The 21,833-nt window shown below is 39.1% G+C and overlaps 1 protein-coding gene across 5 annotated transcripts; it reads left to right on the top strand.

Moving 5' to 3' along the window:
* Window positions 1-2,837: 2,837 nt before the first annotated feature.
* On the top strand, window positions 2,838-20,339 carry ddx3xa (DEAD-box helicase 3 X-linked a). Of its 5 annotated transcripts, none has more exons than XM_074657743.1 (18): window positions 2,838-3,172; window positions 6,040-6,091; window positions 7,438-7,485; window positions 11,219-11,372; window positions 11,604-11,708; window positions 11,808-11,907; window positions 12,043-12,178; window positions 12,372-12,469; window positions 12,559-12,657; window positions 12,777-12,937; window positions 13,039-13,183; window positions 13,271-13,415; window positions 13,713-13,757; window positions 15,120-15,301; window positions 15,968-16,085; window positions 16,190-16,343; window positions 16,861-16,991; window positions 17,205-20,339. In XM_074657743.1, exons 1-18 carry the CDS (start codon window positions 3,128-3,130, stop codon window positions 17,294-17,296), a joined length of 2,010 nt encoding a protein of 669 aa, XP_074513844.1. In that variant the 5' UTR covers window positions 2,838-3,127; the 3' UTR covers window positions 17,297-20,339. The 5 variants fall into 5 exon arrangements, with proteins under 5 accessions (XP_074513844.1, XP_074513843.1, XP_074513845.1 ...); XM_074657742.1 differs by having other exon boundaries at window positions 16,861-17,003; XM_074657744.1 differs by lacking the exon at window positions 13,713-13,757 and having other exon boundaries at window positions 16,861-17,003.
* The last annotated feature ends 1,494 nt before the right edge of the window (window positions 20,340-21,833 follow it).

Below are 21,833 nucleotides of genomic sequence, written 5' to 3'. Positions count from 1 at the left end.
TCTGTCTTGTAAACATTGTGACACTGACTCACGATTTGATGCCTTGGTGACAGAGTAAGGGGGATTTCCAAAAGGCACCAGCCTCGACTTTCATTTCAGAAATCGCTCACCAGTTGACCTCTCTCCTAGTAGCCAATTACCTCTGGTGTTACCTTATGCCAGCAACATATGGTGCCCTCAGCCCCCGCTTTACTGGTACAGCATAAAGTCAGGGGGATAAATGACGAGAACAGGCCTCACTCTCAGCCTGCACTGGATGCAGAACAGAAGGCCCGCTGCTAGAAGAAAGAATGAGAGGAGGGGGTTGTGCGTGTTGAGACGGGGAGGACGGGGGACGGCTTTGGTTAAGCTTACTCATGACCCTCCAGACCTTTAAGGACATTTGAAAACTGATTAAGGGGAAAGAGTTTATGTAAAAGATTATACATATACAGTATATAGGCTTCTCTGACCCACAGCTTTGTGCTTCAGGAGACTCGGCTACAACTCTCATCTGTGTGAGTGGTATTGTTGTTGTGTATGTGTGGTCTTTCTGTTGTCTTTGTGGTAGAGAGGAGGTTGGGTGGAAGTTGCCCGACGTCTACCTGGATCCACATGCTTTCTATATCTTTGCACTTTATATTGTTATTCTGTTTATCCAAGGTTTAATCTTACAATTGTTATTATTTGTCTACTCTGTGCATACAACATCATATTAATTGTCTATCTGTCCTGGAGGAGGGATCAGTTTTCCAAAATGTTTATCAAGTAATGCAGATAGATTTGATGAGTAAATGCCAAATTTAGCCAGGTATACACTTCTTAAATAGGCCCCAATTCAGTCCATCCATGCCAAATCTCCTTTTAGGTTTCGGTTCTGTGTTTTTATAGGCACATTGTCAAGCCTTGTGATAATGATGCAGTACTTGTTATTATAAGAGCAGGACAAAGGTCCAGCAACTGTATTGCAGTGGTGAAATGAAACTAAGTTAATTTACTCAAGTACTGTACTGAAGTACTAGTTTGAGGTACTTGTACTGTACTTGAGTATTCCCATTTTATGCTACTTTATACTTCTACTCCACTACATCTCAGAGGCAAATAGCTATTGTACTTTTTACTCCACTACATTTGTCTGACAGATTCAAGATTCAAGTCCTTTATTGTCATTGTGTAGTACAACGAAATTAGATTGTGACAATCCCATAGGTGCTAATGAAAAGATAATACAATAAAAAAAGAGATAGTGCAATATAAATATAAAAAAAATATATAAAAGATACTACAATATAAAAATACAATATGTATTGGTGAGATGACTTGTGTTTTTGCCAGTTTTAGTTACTAGTTACGGATTTTTAACTAAAGGATGTAGTGTTTCTTTATGGGTTGAGAACGTTCTCCTACTTAAGCTAAATAAAGTATACCCCTCTTTTATAATAACAAAACACTGACAGGGAACATTTTACTGCAGAATGATACTTTTACCTTTCATACCTTTTACATATTTTGAATGCTGTATTTTTACTTGTAGTGGAGTATTTTAATAGTGTAGTATTAGCACTTTTACTGAGTACTTATTCTTCTCCCACTACTGTAATGATTGGTTTCATGTGTCTACAAATAGCTGCTTATTTCTACTGTTGGGCCACACCAATCCGAGATGAAAATTAAGTATCGCGATATTTGCCCAAGGGATCGTTGGACCTGGGGGTTAACAGAGGCGATATCTCGCGTTACCTGAGCACGTAGTGTCTCATTCCATATATAGATATATATACAGTATATATATATATCTATATATGTATTTTTTCCCTTTTTTCTTATTTTTTCCTTCTTTTATTTTTATTAAAACGTTGTTTTATTTATTTAAAAAGAAAAAGAAAAAGAAAAGAAGGAACAATTAAGAATATATATATATACATATATATATATTTATTATTATTTTTTTTTAAGAAGAAAAAAGGAAAACAAAATATATATATTTTTATTTATTTTTTATTTTTATTTTTTCCCTTTTTTCTTCCTTTTTCCTTCTTTTCTTAAAAAAAGAAAAAAGAAAAATAAATAAATAAATAAACAAACAAATAAACAAAAATAAATAAAAAAGAAAGAAAAAAAGAAAGAAAGAAAACTTTAAAAAAAAAACATAACTGGGCAAGATCAATATCATGTGACTGTGTACAGTGTGTGATTAAAAGAATAAGATAAAATAAAGTAAAATATTGGTTTCATGTTTCTACAAATAGCTGCTTTTTCTACTGTTGGCCACACAGTGGAAAAAGTATATTTCCCCAAAACGCCCTTCTTTTGTTTAATCTTTCTTTCTTTCTAAATGTAATTTTTTTAGTTATTAATTATTAAGATTTATTTGATCTTATTCCACATGAAAAGCACCCCATGTTCTATTTGTGTGTTAGTAAAAAATGGAAAAGTTGGTTCACTTCATATTTGTATCTAACTAAGTATGTTTTATGTAAATGTCAGAATAAAACCAATTAAAAGAAAAACAAAATGAAAAAAATAGATAAATAAATACAAATAAAACCCCCTCTTATATGATAGTAAAACACTGACAGGGAACATTTTACTGCACAATGATACTTTTACCTTTCATACTACAGTTTGATACAGTTGTAATACTTATTTGTAATGCAGTACTTTTACTTGTGGTGTAGTAATAGTACTTTTACTTCCGTAAAGAATCGGAGTACTTCTTCTTCCCCCACTGCTGTAATGATTGGTTTCATGTGTCTTTTTTCTACTGTTGGCCATCACCAATCCGCGATGAAAACGAAGTATCGCGAGATTAGCCCAAGGAACCGTTGGGTGACAGAGTCGTTATCTCGCGTTACCTGAGCTCGCAGTGTCTCATTCCACCACGGTGAAGCAGCAGCCGGCACAGAGAGTTCCTCTTCTACAGCTCAACACAGAAACGGAATTTATATTTATATATACAACAAAACAACGTCGTTTTATTTATTTAAAGTTAGTAATCTAGCTTAACTTCAACAGGGTTTAGTTCAAGGTCGTAATTTATAACAGAAAACGGGAATTTAAACAGCTATATTAGCTAACGGAGGTCGAGCTAAGCTAACAAAGAAAATCCCTTTTCTCTTCAGTATAATCCCCTTTACTCTCTTTAGTTATGAGTCATGTGGTCGTTGATAATCCACACGGTCTAGATCAGCAGGTGAGTGCTTTATTTATTTGTCTTTATTGTAATTGTGTAAATGTGATTTTCTTGTTAACGCACATGTAGTGTCGACAGAGAAAGAGGGTTAGCTAAGTCGTTAGCATTGAGCTAAGCTAACGCTGCGGCTGATAAAATGGAGTCGCTGTAGAGGCACGGACTATAGAAGAGGATAGGACACGGGTCATGGGGCTACTGCGCATGCGCAGGGTGACTCAGGTTGGTTTAATTAGTGCAGGCCAGATTCTAGTGCACATGTGCCATTCTTTTTTATTATTATTTCAATATATCCTCATGGGAACTAATTTAAAAAGTGTCTTCCAATTACTTTTTTTTTTTTTTAGTGATTTCCTTCCTATTTAGGGTTAAAAAGAAAGTCTTAACAATTAAGGCTTGTTAAACTTTATTTTTATTGTCCACTGTAGTGGACTACAGGACTATTTCAGTGTGAAAAGACTAACAAAATAATGTTTTCATTGCCTTTTTTGTTTTGTGAGGAAGAAATTGTTAGAATAGAATAGAAAGCTTTATTGTCATTGTTTTAAATACAATGAGATTCACAGTTGCCACTTCTGGTCAGTGCTTTAAAACAAATACTTGACGAGACTAAACGAGGCAAGTAAAACATAACAGGTAAACACACAGTTATAAAGCAAATAAAACAGGTAGAATAGATGTAATAAATATAAACAGAAGTGTTACACTAGAGGAATAATATATAAAAATAGATGTAATGTAAACAGAGGTAGTTGCACTTGTAAAACAGGTAGGGTACATGTATTAAATAAATAAATGTAAACAAAGGTAGTTGCACAGATATAATTCCATTTCTTTCATAAATACAAAGAAATTAGGCTTTTTTGGGTAAGTTTTGCACTTGTGAATGTGGAACTTGAATTAAACTTGAATTGAATTAGATTGTTATCAAATTAAGAAAAAATGCATTTACTGTCTTTAGTCACTGTAACCATAGCAACCAAATATAATACTTCTATAGTACAGTGCAAAATCTGAGAAAATCTTAACAAGTATAAAATTATTGACATCTTTCCACAATTCACATGTATATTTACAGGACCAGAATAAATGAGAGCAAGTTTCAGGATGTGATTTTTACATCTATATGTCACTCTTTAACTTTTGTAAGAAATGTTTCACTGGCTAGAATCTGTGGATGATGACGCGTTGATGACGCATGACCCATCCTTCTTTCCATAGTCCTTGTGTAGAGGAGATTGTGATGGCGGAGCTGTGCTAAGCTAACTCAACTTGTTAGTCCTGTTTCTCCCTTTTAAAAATGCCTAACAGTACTTTTAAACACCACTAAATGTAGTTTATAATTCACAGATTGTGAATATGTGTTTTAATGAATGAAAATGTACATGATTTGGTGACATTTTCGGTCCTGCCGGTATCATACCCAGTTAGCCCCGGCTAATGATTGAGGCCTTCCTCAGCCTGAAACGTGGCGCAGGAACAAAATGCTGGCAGCAGGTTTTTTAGCCACCATTAATGTTTCCTGAAAGGTTTCTGCAAAGCAAGGCAGCTTTATCTGTAGAGCACATTTCAGCAACAACAGGGCAATTCAAAGTGCTTTACATAAACATTCAAGACAAAGTGCAAAAGAACATTAAGACCTATTTAAAACAGTTATATAAAAGATTAGAAAATAAAAACAAGCTACGAATAACAGCTATAGGATAGAAGATAAAATAGAATATATAACACAAGAGTAAAAGCCACATTAATGTTTCTGCAAGACAAGGCAGCTTTATTTGTAGAGCACATTTCAGCAACAGGGCAATTCAAAGTGCTTTACATAAACATTCAAGAACACTGACAAAGTGCAAAACAACATTAAGACATAATTAAAACATTAAAGATTATAAAATAAAAACAAGCTACAAATTAAAAACTATAGGATAGAAGCTACAATGGAGTATAACACACAAGAGTAAAAGCTCTAGTGCAGTATCAGATCATTATCTGGTTTAATAAAAGGTCGCAGCAGCAAACAGGAGAAGTTTGAAGCTTTGATTTAAAAGAACTCAGAGTTGGATCGGTCCTGCAGGTTTCTGGGAGCTTGTTCCAAATATTTGGTGCATAAAAACTGAGCACTGCTTCTGCATGTTTAGTTCTGACTCTGGGGACACTAAGTCACTATGTAACGCTCTCAAGTTAATAAATCATTCAGGGAAGTATATATTTGGATAAGCTATTTCACTGCACGTATTAATGCATTATATTGGCACATTTAACTTAAGTTTCCTGTGTTTAATTTGTCAGCATTTCCCTGTTTGATCAGAGAGTAGATGGTTTGTGCCATGTCTGTTGTGTGATACATTAAGCCAGTTTTAATATGTAGAAATAATGTGTTTAGTAGTGATGTTTACTTTTAAAGTGAAGTCCAAAACCTAGTGGATAGCCAGACATTTAAAGTTGGAGAGTTTCTTATGATAGTTTTATTTTATTTATTTAACCAGGTAGTACTCATTGAGATTAAGAATCTCTTTTGCAAGAGAGACCTGGCCAAGACAGCAGCATTTAAACATACATTAAAGTTTCAGACGCCACAACATAAAACAAATGCAAAATAAATAAATAGCATAATATACAAAATACATTAAAATCAAGTGTTTGAAGCCAATGTTAAAGTGAAAATATTCAGGAACACAGACAGCTCCTGACTGACTCTGCTTCTAGGTCTTTCATTAATGTTTTAAATTCATCAAAAGTAATCAGATTTATATTTAATAGATTATCACGTTATTTAACAAATGGTCATTGTGTTGTTTTACCCTCATTGTCGATTGTTTTCAGACACCTGATTTTAAACTAAATTTCCATATCTTCCCTTTTTTTTGTAGCTTGCTGGCCTAGACTTGAACTCTCCTGACGGACAAGGCGGAGGAACTGGCAGTAAGTAATAAAGCAGATTTCATTGTACTCTATGATTTACATTATCCTCATGTAGTTGTTTTTTTTACACTTGCTACTTTTGTAAAGATGATTACATTAAAGTTGCTCATGCAAACCACTGTTTTCTCCAGAAAATTAGATATGTATATTTACAGTACAGCTTTTATTTATTTATCCCAATGGGGAAACTCATTTGCCAACAAATTAATTCACTCAGTCAACAAACAATACATTCACAGTACACAAGAAAGGGACATATTCCTTTTGTAGTGTATTTATCTTTGAGGAAAAACTGGTGTATACTAGAAAGCTTTATTTGAAGGTCTGTCCATCTATTGTAACAGTGTTTTTCTTTCTGGTTCTTGATTATATAGCTTCTTTAGTTTGTAAATAATGCCAATCTTACCTATGCGATAGGGATGGAACGGTACACAAAATAAACGGTTCGGTCACATCAGTATGTGCCTCAGTTTTGGGGTTGCTGTTCAGTATGTTTTCGTTAAAGCAGGGAAAACAAAAATAATAATTAATACATTCTTTCCACGTTTATTTAAAATGTGTAGACATTCAACAGTGGCTCATTGGCCCTTATTCTTACTGTAGCAGTTGGGACTCTCAAATACTGGCATATTGTCACTCACAAATGTCTGTAATATAAATATAGTGCTCCATCGGGCTGTTGATAATTCCTGAACTGCAGTTTGCGCTGATTTACATGTTATGGACACGTGAAGACACCTTGTAGCGGTACTCAAGCACATGACCATATGCTTTAAGGTTAATTTGGTATTCTCTACGGTCTCGTATACACACTCAATCATTAGTTTTTGCTTTGAGATGGTCTAACTCTACAGTGGAAGGCTGCCTGAATGCTGTAGCGACAAGGACTCGCATTCCAGTCTGTTTTTGTTTCGTTTTTTCTTATTGACACTTTCGGGTGACGTTGTCATAATTATGTTTGAAGTGTATTCACGGATATACCAGACTTAAGTTTAACAATGTCGGCTTACAGTTTGACAAACATCATTGTCCATTGAGCTTGACTAACCGGGCAAAGCAGACTAGCATGTCACAGCACTGCTACAGTGAATAGAAAAGAACGTGTGCGCTGACAAAACTTTCCAGGTAACTCGCGCTCTATAATTTCTGTTCCGCGCAGTAGACGTTAATAGACTGTTTTGACAGTGTGGGTCACATGGCGTACCGAAAGGATGTCACACACCAAACAGAACGTCCTGTACCGAACGGTTCGGGACAAATGCACGTACCGTTCCACCCCTACTACCTAAACTTGGTGTTTAATTGTATATGGCAAATGACATTTTCTTCTCTTTTTTTTTACCCAGGACGTTACATTCCACCACACTTGAGAAACAAAGAATCATCTAAAAACGGTGAGTTTAATCTAATGCTCTGACTGAGCCACAGTCAGACCATCAACACAGGTCTGACTTGTGGTGTTCTCCTTAATGTTAAAAGCCCATTAGAGCATGGTAAAAGCGAGCACAACTGAGAAAAAAAATTGGTTAGGCGTTAATATTTATTTCTCAACCAATTGATGTTTACCAGTCCAGAAAAAAGTGGATGGTCTGCAGTGTTTTTGCTGCTTCAGACCATTGGACTGTTGAGGACATTAGTCTCATTTTTACAAGTGCATAGAATGAGGAGAGAAAGCCACGTCAAGTGGGTTTTCTGTGCATGATAGCTTATTTTTGCATGGATAAAGTAGGACAAGTGGTACTGTAAAATGGCTGTTGTCTGGAATTTTCTACCCAGACTGATAAGAGAATGAGGCAAATTTCGAAATTTTCCAATTTCACATTTTTAGTAACCATTTTCGTTGGTAATCTTATCCCAAGTTTAGGAGAAGTGCTAGCTGTTGGCTGCTCTGATGAAAGGGAATGGAGGGTGGGTTGTTTGCAGGATGACATCTAAAGACTTAACGATGTTTTTGTAGCCAGGATGAGGTGGTTTTGAAGTTTTTTCCTGTACTTGTTTAGCCTCATAAAGGCGTTAAATCAAGTCACATGCTGTGCCTGGCGTAATTGGCCAGATAATTTAACATTTAAAAAAAATCTTGGAATAATGGTACTGTGTCATTGCACACTTGACGTTTTTTCTCGTTTTACTGTTTTCTTATTCCACAGCAGGAAATGCTTATTCCGCTGGTATACAGTACGGTTATTCAGTGGCACCAGTAAATCTCTGTAAGTCCCTTCTGTCTGCTTTCGCTGAGGGCAACCTGCATTTCCAGATGCATGAAATAGCCATTTTACACACCAGCAAAGCCAATGTGAAGGGGGAGAGGGTTAGAGCTATACACTGCACAGTATAAGTTAATGATGGGCTCATGATTAATTGATGTGCTTCTCTCTGCTGGGATGCTTGCATTCAAAATGAGAAATATGTTATAGGTAAAGGGCAATTTGATGTAAGCGTATGCTTGCTGGGTTAATGCTTTTCTTAACTATAGTGAGTTGAATTTTTTAATCTATTAAAGCATATGATAAAGTCATTGAAATGATTTTTTTCCACTGTATATGCAAGCCCATATTTCACCTGCAATGTCCCCCCCAAGTTTCTTTTAAGCAGTACCCACAACCATATCAGCAAATACCCAGAGATAACTATACTGCAGGATGGGATGACTGTAATATTGGTAACTATTAGTGTAAAGTCAAACCCAACGCTCGTACTGCATTAGTCAGTGATTACGGGAGTCTTTTTATAGCCTGCTTCCCTACCTTTGCTCAGGTTACCCAAGACAGGCCTCTCAAGAGCTTGCCTTTTACCATGCCTACAGTGGGGGTTGGTGAAACAGATGTGGTATACCTTGACCTCTACCTGCATGCCAAGCCTTCTACTTGTTGGCAGAGTTTCATAGTACATATAGCTGAACACTGGGGCATAATCAATGTGCCCTTGCTTTGTCATGGTCACTTGAAAAAAAGCAGCAGAAATCTGGGCCTAACACTGTGTTAAAGCTTGCAAATGAAGTTGCTTATGATGCATGGTGATGGTGCCTTCAAGACCCTGCACTGCATCACTAGTGGCTGTCACTAATAACAAGACAATGTCAGCAGTGAAAGAAATATTCAAGATGTATACCTCTTTTGCAACCTTTCATACCCTTTAACCTATCTATTAGTTGCAGTCATGAAATCAAAGAAGGGATTCTATTTTGCAAAGAAAATTAGCTTTTTTGTCGCTGCATTGACATAAATCCCACTTATTATTAATCACAAGTCTCAGTTCTTTTTGAGTTCTTCAGAGACCTTGTAGCTTTTTGCGTCTGCCCACAGCATATTATGTACTGAATGGGATTATTGAACAGAGTGCATGCAGGCTTTTGTTCTAACAAAAAACTGCTCGAGGTGTTTTTTTTTATTAGTCACTTCTCTCTGGTCTGAAGTTAGAATAACCATTGAAATCTACCGGTGCACTTGATGGTGGAATAGAAACCGACATATTTGGCACATTATTGAATACTCCTGACCTGTAGCGTCTAAAAGGGATGTTTGTTTCAGTGAGGTTATTTCAAAGTAGAGTGATTATCGAGTGTTGGTCTTGGCCTTTTCATTGGCATTTAGGATTTTAATGATTTAATAGAACTGACTTTTAGGCGTCTTTAGCTGGTTTGCACTGTGCATTTAATGTGCGTCAGTGATAGTGCACCAGAGTTGTTGTTCTTCTCTAGTCTTTGACGTTGAGTAGGCGTGGATTGCTGCACAAGCACCTCCAGAATATGCAGTTAATTTGCAGTCTGGAGTGTGGCACACCTGGTCGCATGATCAAAAGAGCTCACCTGGAATATGTGAGACTGCTAGGGTACATGTTGTCCATTTCCAAGCAGTGTTGTTGGATTCACCAAACCATGTGTAGCTCATACTTTTTAAGGTTTGAAATCCCCAAAGTGTACACTGTTAATACAACTTGTCAGTCATAAATGTGTTTTAGCCTTTCAATATCCTCAGTTACATGTTCATGTCTTCATTTTGCTTTGCAAAAATAAGATTGAAATCTGCACAGTAGTCGCCAAATTTGTTTGATTTCCTTTTGATTTAAACATCACAACTTGCATAACACATCAGGGGAAACTGCTTAAGGCCTTTGACTTGAAAGCTACATGTGATGTGGTCAATCCAACATTGCTTAGAGAAGGAGAATAGTTGTTCTACTACAGATTTCATATATTTGGTAGCTATGTTTCATCGTGACAGGCCATTGCAACATTTAAACATCATTTCAGGAGCGAGCTTTGCGATCAAGTTGTAACTTGCATTGTTTTAGTAGTGCTAGAGTTTTCTTATTTTAGTGGTTTGATCACCTGCATTAATGTAGGCTGTGTCACTGCTGCACGGTGAGCTTTGCAATGTTTTGCAGAGTGCGCATGCATCATTTTTGTCTGATACCAGTCAGAGTCACAAAATTCCACCACAAATTGTTGTGCAGTATTTTTGTAGTTGATTGAAAATTTCTTAATATACCACACTGCACTTTGCACTCAATAGTGGAGCTAAGTCTGAAATTGTGGTAATTACTTTCTTGCCCTTTTTAAATGCAATGCAGCTTTGAGAGGCCCCAAATACTCTCTGAACCAACCAAAATCCATATCTAGTCGCCATCAACATAGTACCTTTTAAGCTTGTTTAGAAAATAGAAGACGCTGTATGTTTGTTTTTTGTATTGCGTAATAATGAATTTAATTACTCAGATCTGTATCGGAGACCAAAAAAACCTGTGACATCTTTGCTTGTTGACGCTACGGACTGATCTACAACGCATAGATTAGCGCGTGCCTGTGTGAAGCATTACAAGGCTTTCCCCTTGTGCTTACTTGAAGTGATAGGTTTCATTCCGAAAACCCTATCATGCCTCGGTTCTTTAGAGTGACAGTGTAGTTTAAGATGGAAACTTGGCCCTCCCCCACCCTTGTTTCCACAGTTGTTACAATATCCGAACGCTACTCTGCGTAATGGATTTGCGGTCAGTTATAAATAATAACTTTAGCGGTGCCTTTAGTTTGAGGGAATGATCTTTGCTCCCCTTTTGGTAAGAAAGTGGCGCCACCTGATGCCAGCTGATTTGCAAAAAGAACACATCACTGACACTATCTGTTCTTTACAGGATTTGGTGGTGAAGGTGGTGGCGGCGGTGGTGGTGGCGGCGGCGGCAACTGGGCAGGACAACCAAGGGATGCTGCCTACAACAGCTTTGGCGGACGTAATGATCGGTCAAAGTCTACCTTCTTCAATGAACGTGGGGCTGGCTCAAGGGGAAGGTGTGTAAAATTGCAAATATAATCGGAATGAGTCTATATTTCATAAAAAAAAATGTTATGACAGTGAGCATTTCCATTGCTTTATTTGTTCTCCAAATAGTTTGTTTTGGCAGATGTGATAAACCTAACTTAAACCTGCTTCTAGCATGTATTAATGTGTGTTAAATCAGACATGAAATTAAAGGGTTTCTTTTAGCCCCATGCTTTAACACACTGTGTGCACGTGTACAGATATGAGCGTGGGGGCTTTGCTGGTGGAGGAAACAACCGCTGGCAGGACGACTCCAGCCATGATGATTGGTCCAAGCCCACTCCTCCCAACGAGCGCGTAGAAAGGTAAGAACGATTTTTTTTTTTGCTCACAAATAACAAAACAATAATGTATTTGTATTGTATTTGCATTTGATCTCAACTTTTGCAAACTTCATTTTCTAGTGAGCTTTTCTCTGCAAGCAACACTGGGATAAACTTTGAGAAATACGATGATATTCCCGTGGAGGCAACCGGAAGCAACGCCCCACCCCACATTGACAGCGTAAGTCTCTACTCGGCAGTGCTAGCATATTCTTAACGGTTTTTAATTAAAATGACCATCCTGTACCTGTATGTTCTATTAAAACCTTTAAAATGAATCCAGTCTTACTGACAGCATGTCTGATTTATTCTTTAGTTCCATGATGTGGACATGGGTGAGATTATTATGAGTAATATCAACCTGAGTCGCTACACTCGACCCACCCCAGTTCAGAAGCACGCTATCCCCATCATCAAATCCAAGAGGGACCTGATGGCTTGTGCCCAGACTGGTGAGTATTTCAACCAGAGTAGGTCAACTGGCCTTTTCCTGGTTAATTTCTCATATTAGACATTAAATACCTTTTTAAAAATATGAAGCAACGGTTGATGTATCATTTAGCTTACACCTTTTGGTTCCATGGTTTTATAGTTTTAGGTAGTCTAAATAAAGGAACAGTTTGTATAACTCCCGCTGTGTTTCAGGCTCCGGTAAGACTGCTGCTTTCTTGCTGCCAGTGTTGAGTCGGATCTACAGCGACGGTCCAGGAGATGCTCTGGCGGCCGCCAAGAACGGCGGACAGGTAATGGGGCAAGAAAATGCACAGTAATTCAACATATCCTGCACTGCCAATTAATTTGCTCTAATAACCATTATTTCTTTCATCCTCAGGATAACGGAAGGTATGGCCGCCGTAAGCAGTACCCACTCGCCCTTGTCCTGGCTCCCACCAGAGAGCTGGCTTTGCAGATCTACGATGAGTCGAGAAAGGTGAGTGCCGAGCGCCCAAGTTACTGTTTCTGACACTATCATAGAACATAACATGGTTTGCCTGAACATTGAATATGCATCTTAAATCTTATTTGTTTCCTGTTCTTCCTTCATTTTAGTTTGCCTATCGCTCACGTGTGCGTCCCTGCGTGGTGTATGGCGGTGCTGATATCGGCCAGCAGATCAGGGAGTTGGAGAGAGGCTGTCACCTGCTGGTGGCCACACCTGGACGTCTGGTTGATATGATGGAGAGGGGCAAGATCGGTCTGGACTATTGCAAGTCAGTAAAACACGGATCCACACTGAGATTTATTTTTATTTTATTGAAACAACTGACTATTTGTGTTGTTTCGTAATTAAATATGCATTGCGTCTCTGCAGCTTCTTGGTCCTGGATGAGGCTGACCGCATGTTGGACATGGGTTTTGAGCCACAGATCAGACGCATTGTGGAGCAGGATACAATGCCACCTAAAGGTCTCCGCCAGACCATGATGTTCAGTGCAACCTTCCCCAAGGAGATCCAGGTAGGTTGGACAGTCAACACGTTTAAAGAAATCTTTGCTTAATGTGATAAATATCTGCACACTTATCTATTTGATTTGTTCGCATAGATCCTTGCTCGTGACTTCCTGGAGGACTACATTTTCCTGGCAGTGGGCCGTGTTGGTTCCACTTCAGAAAACATCACCCAGAAGGTGGTTTGGGTAGAGGACACCGACAAGAGGTCCTTCCTTCTTGACCTGCTCAATGCTACAGGTGAGAAATGCATAAAACACAAGGCCACATTGGGCTCTAATCCATCATCGTTTGTTTGTCAGTGCCTCTTGTCAAGCTAATATTGACTTTGCTACATGTCCGCTAACAAATGTTGTTCATTATAGTTAGACCTTGCAGTCAAAGATAAAATATTCAAAACAAAATGTCATACGGGGGTTAGCAGTCACTGAAATAACTTGCCGTGTTTAGGGGGTTTGCTTTTCATGATGATCTAAAGTTGTTATATTTGTGTTCTGAGAAGCCTTGCGTTTACTGGCCGGTTTGTTTTTATCTTAGTTATTCCCAGTGATGTTCCGGAAATTCCAGACCCAGACAAACCGGGTAAGTGTGAACATATCATAATTCCACTCTGACCCACAAACCAGAGACATCACATCCCACAGTTCATCCTGTCCCTCTGCTCCCCAGCTGACATGCTGCCTACGTTTTGTTTGTTCCTTTTGTTTCCAATAAGAGCTAGCACGACCAACCACAACGTTTGCCTTGTACTGTATAGACTGTTCTATTGACGCAAATTCTGCAGTGTCACTCAGTCTCTCTCCACACAATGTAGAGCACTTCTCAGCCAGAGTTACAGTGTTATCAACACCGGCACTAAAGTCAACTGGCTCAACATGACCACGTTGGCTGGTTGTCCTAAAAAGAGCTCTCAGTTTCCATGAGTCAGATGGCTGTGACAGATTTAATGGCTCCAATCTGTTACCCAAGTGAACAGAAACGGTTTCTGTAGAGCTAGTTTCGACCACTTGACTGCCATAAGGAACAGGAATGAATAGTACCATATTAATGTTTATTTTAATGGGTGTGCTGAGCAATCTCTCGCAGCTTCCGCTTCTTACTGCTATTATGTAGAAGTCCTGTGTTTTGTAACTTGACTTTACCTCCCAAAGAAGTGACAAGCATTGCTTTTGTCCTGTTTCCATGGTAACTGGTGCAGCTGTCACTATGACAGGCGAGCTAATGTGTAATTTATGTCATGGACAGCCTTGGTTAAAGCACCTACTTGGCTGTTGGGTAAAGAGGCTTGGGGGGCGGTCAACTGCATTGAAACGGCGATCCAAGTGTCCTGCTTCCACCATAACCGTTTAGCTAGTCTAGTTGGGCTCATCTGGGCTTTATTTTAAAGTACTCGCAGGCTTTAGCAATATGGAGTAAATGGCGCTTTGGTGGATATCTTGTTTCCCCAGCTTGTGCCAGAGTGCATTGGCAAAACGGTTAGCTGCAGGGTTAGCTGCAAATGGTGCGACTTGGAATGGCCTGTCCTATCCCATCACCTTTCAGCCATTTTTATTATCTCAAGCTTTAGTTCTGATAGCCATTAATGCTAAATATTCCGTAATTGTTTAAACTAGGGATGTGCCAAGCCAAGTACCGGTATCAGACATTGCTAGTTTAAACATAATTCAGTTATCTTCAGTACTGTGTGCCAGAAAACCTGAAGCCAAGGTTGTCAATTAATGGTTGTCAGTAAATGTAAAGCTTTTAATACAACCCATGTCTCCATTTCTAAGTTGTCATTACAGTTTAAAGTTCCTGCCCCCATCTTTTAGTTACAAAAATCCATCCATACCCATGTCCCAATTTATCAATGATTTATATGCTTTTCTTTCCCTCTCCTTTCGTGCTCTTTATCCTGCTTTCCTCCCCTTTTGTCTGGTCCTCTTTTTGTTTCCGGCTACACAGTCAAAGAGGCGTTGACTCTGGTGTTTGTGGAAACCAAGAAAGGAGCAGATTCTCTGGAAGACTTCCTTTACCACGAAGGTTACTCCTGCACCAGCATCCACGGAGATCGATCCCAGAGAGACCGAGAGGAAGCTCTGCAGCAGTTCCGCTCTGGACGCTGCCCCATCTTGGTGGCTACAGCTGTAAGTAATCCTTTTTTTTTTTTTCTAACTGAGGTGTTGCATCCCATCTTTCAAAAGTGAATGGTCAGATAGGTTCTTTTGCTTGCAATTTAATAAAACCAGTCATCTTGAAACCAGTGGTTTCTCTCAGATTTCTGATAATCCAGTAATAATTTTAATGAGCTACTTTAACCAGCTGTTTTTAAATGTAACGAACATATTTGAAGAGGCATCAGTATGCTAAATCAACCTTAAATTGGTGCCCCTTAAGTGCAAATATTTAATAACTAGGAATGAGCCAGATCCATTTTTGATCCAGTTCCAAGTGGGCAAACCACTTAAATGTATGCTCAAAGGGTAACAAATCTGTAACAGATTATTTTTATTGCCCGTATTAAAAAAGGGGGGGGAATGTACACACTTTGATCACAGACTCTTTATTTTAGTGTTTGATTCCCATTTGGGGGGAAAAACCCTAGAGGAAACTGGGCCAACTGGGTCATGTAGGAAACTGTGGCTTTGGCTGAACTGACAAACATTGTTGGCAGATTTTATCTTCTGTTGCTAATTAACTCAAGTTCCATAATTAATTAAACCAGTGGTTAAAATGAATCTCCTGACTGTAAGTCTCTCACCATCACAGTCTTGATATTTAAACTATTTTTCTTCTAACTTTTACTTTTCCAGGTGGCTGCCAGAGGTCTGGACATCAGCAATGTGAAGCACGTCATTAACTTTGATTTGCCCAGTGACATTGAGGAATACGTTCACCGTATTGGCCGTACGGGACGTGTGGGCAACCTTGGTATGAACCGTTATTTCTTTCTTTCTTTCTTTCTTTTTTAAAAAACATATTGTTAATGCCTGTTATGTACATTTATATTTTAATGACTAATATCTTTTGTGCAGGTCTGGCCACGTCGTTCTTTAACGACAAAAACAGCAACATAACCAAAGATTTGCTGGACATTTTGGTGGAGGCCAAACAGGAGGTTCCCTCCTGGCTTGAGAGCCTGGCCTACGAGCACCAGCACAAGACCACCACCCGTGGGCGCTCCAAGAGGTAACTGTTGGAAGCAGGAAGAAATGCATTTTTAGAGCATGCACAAATGTTAGGTGTAAGTCATGTGACATGCAGACCTCCTTGTGGGCCTTGTTATATCGAATTATGTAAAACATTTGGACTCTTGCTGGTTTTGCTGTTGTGCATTTTTATCCTTCTGGAAAATGTCCGTTTTAAACGACACAGCTAAGGCTGCCCCCTCTTAGTTGATTACTCGACTAATCGGTCAATTTGGTCTTAGTCGAAGAAGAGTTCTTTAGTCGATTAGTCTTTTTTTTTTTCATGCTGAATGAGTTATTTATGAGCACATCTCTGGTAAACACTAGTTTTAAAGTGGTGCTTTTGTGAGATTTGTGGAGAAACTAATCAATTAGTTGACAATCATATGAGAGTTAAGTCGACTACCATTTCTTTTTGGTCGAGGACCCTCGACACGTCTTCAACCATTTCTGAACTTTAACTTGTACCTTCAGAAAATCTGTACCATAACGTCTAACAAATGACCGTTCTTGTCTAGATTCTCTGGCGGTTTCGGAGCTAGAGACTACCGTCAGTCGTCTGGTGGCCCTGGAAACTTCACTAACAACCGTGGTGGGCCGCGTACTGGAGGAGGAGGGGGAGGAGGAGGAGGAGGAGGAGGAGGCCGTGGTTTTGGCGGAGGTAAGGAAACCATATTTCCCCAGCCTTTTATCTGTACTTCACTTTGTCGTTAACTTAAAACCAGTAACACTTCTGTGTAGAACCTTGCTGCATTATGTTTAACAGTTGCGCTTTTGGGCACAAAACCTGCATAAATAGATTTTAAGAATAATTTCGTTGTTGCTGCTTGGCTGACTGACTCCCTGACCTTGTCCTCCACAGGTGGTGGCGGCTTTGGTGGCAACTTCTACAACAATGACGGCTACGGAGGAAATTACAGCCACTCTGGTAGTGTGGATTGGTGGGGCAACTAGTCGCCAAAGGAATAGGTTGCCATGCCAACCCAACCCAATGGAAACCACATGTTAACTTAAGCCAGACCATAACAACCCTCCCTGTGTAGCTTCACTGACACACAGTACATTACCAACCCTGGTTCTCTGCCATTCGCTTCTCTCAAAAAGGAAGTGCAGCACGACGCAAAGGAAAGTCACCAGCACGTGCAATGCACCGGAGACCGCAGAGATTCGCACACCTCAGAGTGAGCATGGATGCTGACATGCATTGTCCGATAGCAACTTCGGACTTTCATTGTTCAAAGTATTTTTGTTCTTTTCGTGAAAAAAAAAAAAAAAAAAATACCCTATCGAATAACCTGAGGATCATTTGTATGTTAATGTACTGTGCCTTTGGAATTTAGACAGGAAATCTATGTTTTCATTTCACCAGATGAACATGGCCAAGAGCTCTAAATTTGATTTTACTATTTTGTTTGGTGAAAAATATTAGGAAGGTAAAATAAGCTTGGACTTAATCAAACCTTGGCAAACACTGGGGTATTGTGGCTCTGAGTCATGATTCCATTTGAACTTCAAATTTATTGCAGGAACATCATGTAGCCTTTTCTATAGTCAAACAGCTAAAGGAGCCATTACTATGTCTAATACAAACTGGGCCACTCTGTGAAGCAACCGTATTTTAATCCTAAGGGACAAAGTTACATTTGTTTTTCTTTTTCTTTTTTGCTCACTCTATCCTGGACAGGCTCCTTTTTATGGATATGATAGTCTTTGAAATAGCCATTCCTATTGTAATCTTAAACACATAAGTCATTAAGCTCAGTGCCAACAATCGCTGAGGTTTAAACAAGAATAATCACTGCTGGAACTTGTTACTCCACATTTTTCAATTGACTTGACAGTGTTACGGCAGCTAGTATGTTACCAAGTGCTAGCTACGTTAAGTGGGCGGTGTTTTTTGTTTATTTTTACTTGAGACATTTTTGGTGCAGGTGTGTGCAAAATTGAAAAACTGAGTCAGTTTTTTGATTTTTGAATTGTTTCTCTACAAATATGTATCAAAACAAAAAATGCCTGCCATCTTGAAAGTGAAGTTCAAAATGGCTGCATAAAGGACCACAGCATCGGGAGGGCATAGCGTGGTGTTAGTGTTTACTGAATCGGCCGGCAACCACGAGGCCCAGATGGTATTCTACGCTTGCAAGTGTTTTGTTTTTTGGTCAAGGAGGAAAGACACGAGAACTGAGTCGCAGGCTTAACTTAATTACAAACGTTTTCTCTTTTCAAGCTGCGTTGGAGGCATGGTTCATCTTTAAGAGACAGGCATTTGAGTGATCACTGAGGTTTATCAATTAAACAGCGAGGAAACAGAGCAGGGGTAGAGCAGCACTACGACCACTGGGGTTGGGGGAACGGGGGGTAGGCGTGGGGGGAGCGGCTTTCAGTGCACCGCCGTCGTCTAAGCTTTGGTTTCCATTGCTGCATAATGTAACTGTGGAGGTGGCCAAAGATGGTGGGAGTGCCCACTTCCTTATGGAACATTAAAGTACTGTCAGGTCCTCTGGGAGTTCATCTGCTCAGACATGTATAAAAAAATCTGTGGCTCTGTGAAGCCAGAGCAGGCTTTTCCTCTCAAAGAGGAGCAGCCATCGAGAGGAGGAGAGCTGGGGCGTTTCACCTCAAAATGCTCCCAATTTTCTCATCGGGTGTGTTGTGCCTTGAAACCTTTTTTTTTAAGAAATTGAACTAAAAGCGGATGCACTGACAGTGTTGAGAACTTGAGATTGAATGGTGCTACTTGATTTAGGTGTGTAGGCCCTTGTTCGTCGTGCCCATCAAGTTTTACAAAAGTTCTTTTATTGCACATCTAGAGTTTTATATAGATGTCTTGGATATGTGTCCTTAAGCTTCCAAATATTGTGTGTGAGGAGATTGTGAAAAACGCAGCTTGTTTACAAAGGGGACAGGTTCTCAACGTTTAAACCAGGATTTATTTGGGACCAGGGGATTTAGCAGTTGGGGGGGAATTTAGCCATTTGCACAGATTTCTAGATTCTACTTTTGCTGCTAGTTTTGTGTAATTTATTAAGCATTTTTGACAAATATTTATTTTTGTAAGCCTCAAAGTGATTCTTTGAAAGTTTCAGAAACTTGACCAAAAGACAGTACAAAAAACACTGGCACTTGAATGTTGAATGTCACCTGTATGCGTGAAATTTATATATTTCGGGGTAGTGTGAGCTTTTTAATGTTTAAGATACATTGGCCTCAGTAAAATAATATCCACAGCTGTTTCGGGGCCTCCTCAGGGCCGATCAACTCAAAATTAGATTCTATTAATTGGTCAACAAAATTTGAAATGGAATTGAACAAACATGCCAAGGTTTGGAATAAAGCTGTCAAAATAGCATAAATATAATCTTAAGCATATCAGTGCTGAAGTGTTCAGATTCTCCAATTGTGTGCATTATTGATTCTTTAATCTAATTTGACCTGATAATTATTTTTCTCCAGTGAATGTCTGGCACATGGCAATCCTTAAAGAAACAAACATGTGGTTTATTCTCATTGTTGTATTTGCATATATGACCCCTCTGGAGTTCTCCTCGAATATGGAGCAGGTCTGCACAAGTGATTTCCACGGCAGCTGTTGGAATCATTAGAAAATGAACAGGAGGTTCTGCGCGCGTCGTTGCAAGCAGAACCTCGACCGAGACCTGTTCCACATTCTCCAGAGAACCCCGGAGCTCTTTAGACGTAGACTTTGCTTTCTGTATTAGCTTATAGGCTACTGCACTGCATGGGAAATACTCAGCTGTGCAATTGTATGATTTTACCAAAATAAAATGTTTGAATGCAAAAAGTATCTGGAAAAATCAAGCATGTTTTCATGAACCTGTTTACTGTAGTTGTGCAGAGAAGACCTGTAGCAGCCTATTGCCTTGTGTGGATACGGGGCGGACCGGCGGCAAAAAATTCAATTTGGTATATATATATATAGATTGGATGGGCTTCATTTCTTTTGAAAAAAAATATAAAGATTTAATTTGTAAATTAATCTGTGTGAATTGTGTTATTTTCTCAAACCAGACGTTCAGTTAACTTTCACGTTCAGTGAGTAGACGGGTGTGAGCGTCGCCTTTATTCAATGAAGTGTCTACTCCAACAACTCTATTCACTATTACTGGGATGGTTTTCTTTATTTTTGTTGGTTTTGTATCTAGTCGTCCTGGATCGCAACTTCATTTAGTCTTTTTTTTGTTAATTTTATTCCTTTGTGGTCGTTTTCTTTTTAGTCATTTGTGTTTTTTTGGTCGTTTTGTCTTTTTTTTTTTTTTTTGTAAATATGTTTTATTGATTTTCAAAGATTTTATCCCACAAAAATAATAGATACAAAACATGTATGAAAATCAAACAAAATAGATTATCATTCATCAGATCTGTTTACAGAGTTAAGTCCAAATTCCCTTCCCTATCCCCCTCCTTACCCACCCACCCATCCGTAGGGTCACAGGTTACGTTTGTGTCTCTTTCAGGTCGTTTTTGTGTCTCTGTAGACGTCTTGTGTCTGCAGTTGTTTCTTTGTCTTTGTAGTTCTGTCTCTTTGTGGTCATTTTTGTTTCGTTGTATTCATTCTTCCCTTTGTAGTTATTTTGTCTCTCTGCAGTTGTCTTTGTCTTTTTTTTTTATTGTTTTGTGTCTCTTTGTACTCGTCTTTTGTCCCTGCAGTTGCTTTTTTGGGGTGCCTGTCTATCCAGTATTCCATCCATGGTTTCTAGTAACACTGGTTCCTAATATGACAGACAGGTCTGTGCTTATGTGGCTGAACAGAAGCAGCCAGATTTTGAAAATCTTTTTGGGAAGTCTTTCCTTAAACTCCGTAAGAGTGGAGGCTGTTGTAGCAGCACATTAATGCCCATGGGTTTTGGAACGAGGTGTTCAGCAGTCGTGTGGTGTTTGTCCGTTTTGCCTTTAAAAGGGTTGCAGGCAGTCAGACCAGGTGAGCTGGAGGCCGACAGACGACCCAGATCCAGACGGTTGTCACAGTCAGCTCTTCCCCATTGTAACCAGATGTGCAGAGATTATGCGATGTGTGCTGAACTTTCAAGTGACAGTCTGGTGAAATGAGGGTAAAATGATCAACAAAAAAAAAAAGCAAGCTGACCTGTATTTGATGCCTCGACAGTACAGATGGCCATCTCTGGGGAGCTTTTTAGGCTGAAAAGTGAAAAGACATCTCTTCCATCCCGCATGTTTATCCCAATTTCGGGAGGTTTTTCATGTTACTCTTGAAAGGTCACGTGGTCTCTAAAGTGCTGAGTAGGTTTCATAACCACTGAACCAGTGACACCCATTAAAAACCCTGTTGTATAATATCTGTGTCATTTAGAAAACAATATTTTAGGGACTTTGAACGTCGGGTGAACGCTTTCAGCTCTGAAGAGGAGGATGATGGGTCACACAGCTTGGACAGTAGCTTATCTCACAAATAATATCGATCGCCTCTCATCAGATCATATTCCGCGCTGATCCCCTAATCCATTTCAACATC

Source organism: Sebastes fasciatus, chromosome 14 (assembly GCF_043250625.1).
Source record: "Sebastes fasciatus isolate fSebFas1 chromosome 14, fSebFas1.pri, whole genome shotgun sequence".
NCBI classification, from domain to species: Eukaryota; Metazoa; Chordata; class Actinopteri; order Perciformes; family Sebastidae; genus Sebastes; species Sebastes fasciatus.
Note: the sequence above shows the minus strand (reverse complement) of the source record. Positions and strands in the feature narration are given on the sequence as shown.

Excerpts from the sequence above, each read along its gene's own strand:
- ddx3xa (XM_074657742.1), top strand. The coding sequence starts at position 3,128 with ATGAGTCATGTGGTCGTTGATAATCCACACGGTCTAGATCAGCAG. Across the intron at positions 11,908-12,042 it reads CCCCACCCCACATTGACAGC|TTCCATGATGTGGACATGGG; the intron begins GTAAGTCTCTAC and ends TTTATTCTTTAG. Across the intron at positions 12,179-12,371 it reads GATGGCTTGTGCCCAGACTG|GCTCCGGTAAGACTGCTGCT; the intron begins GTGAGTATTTCA and ends GCTGTGTTTCAG.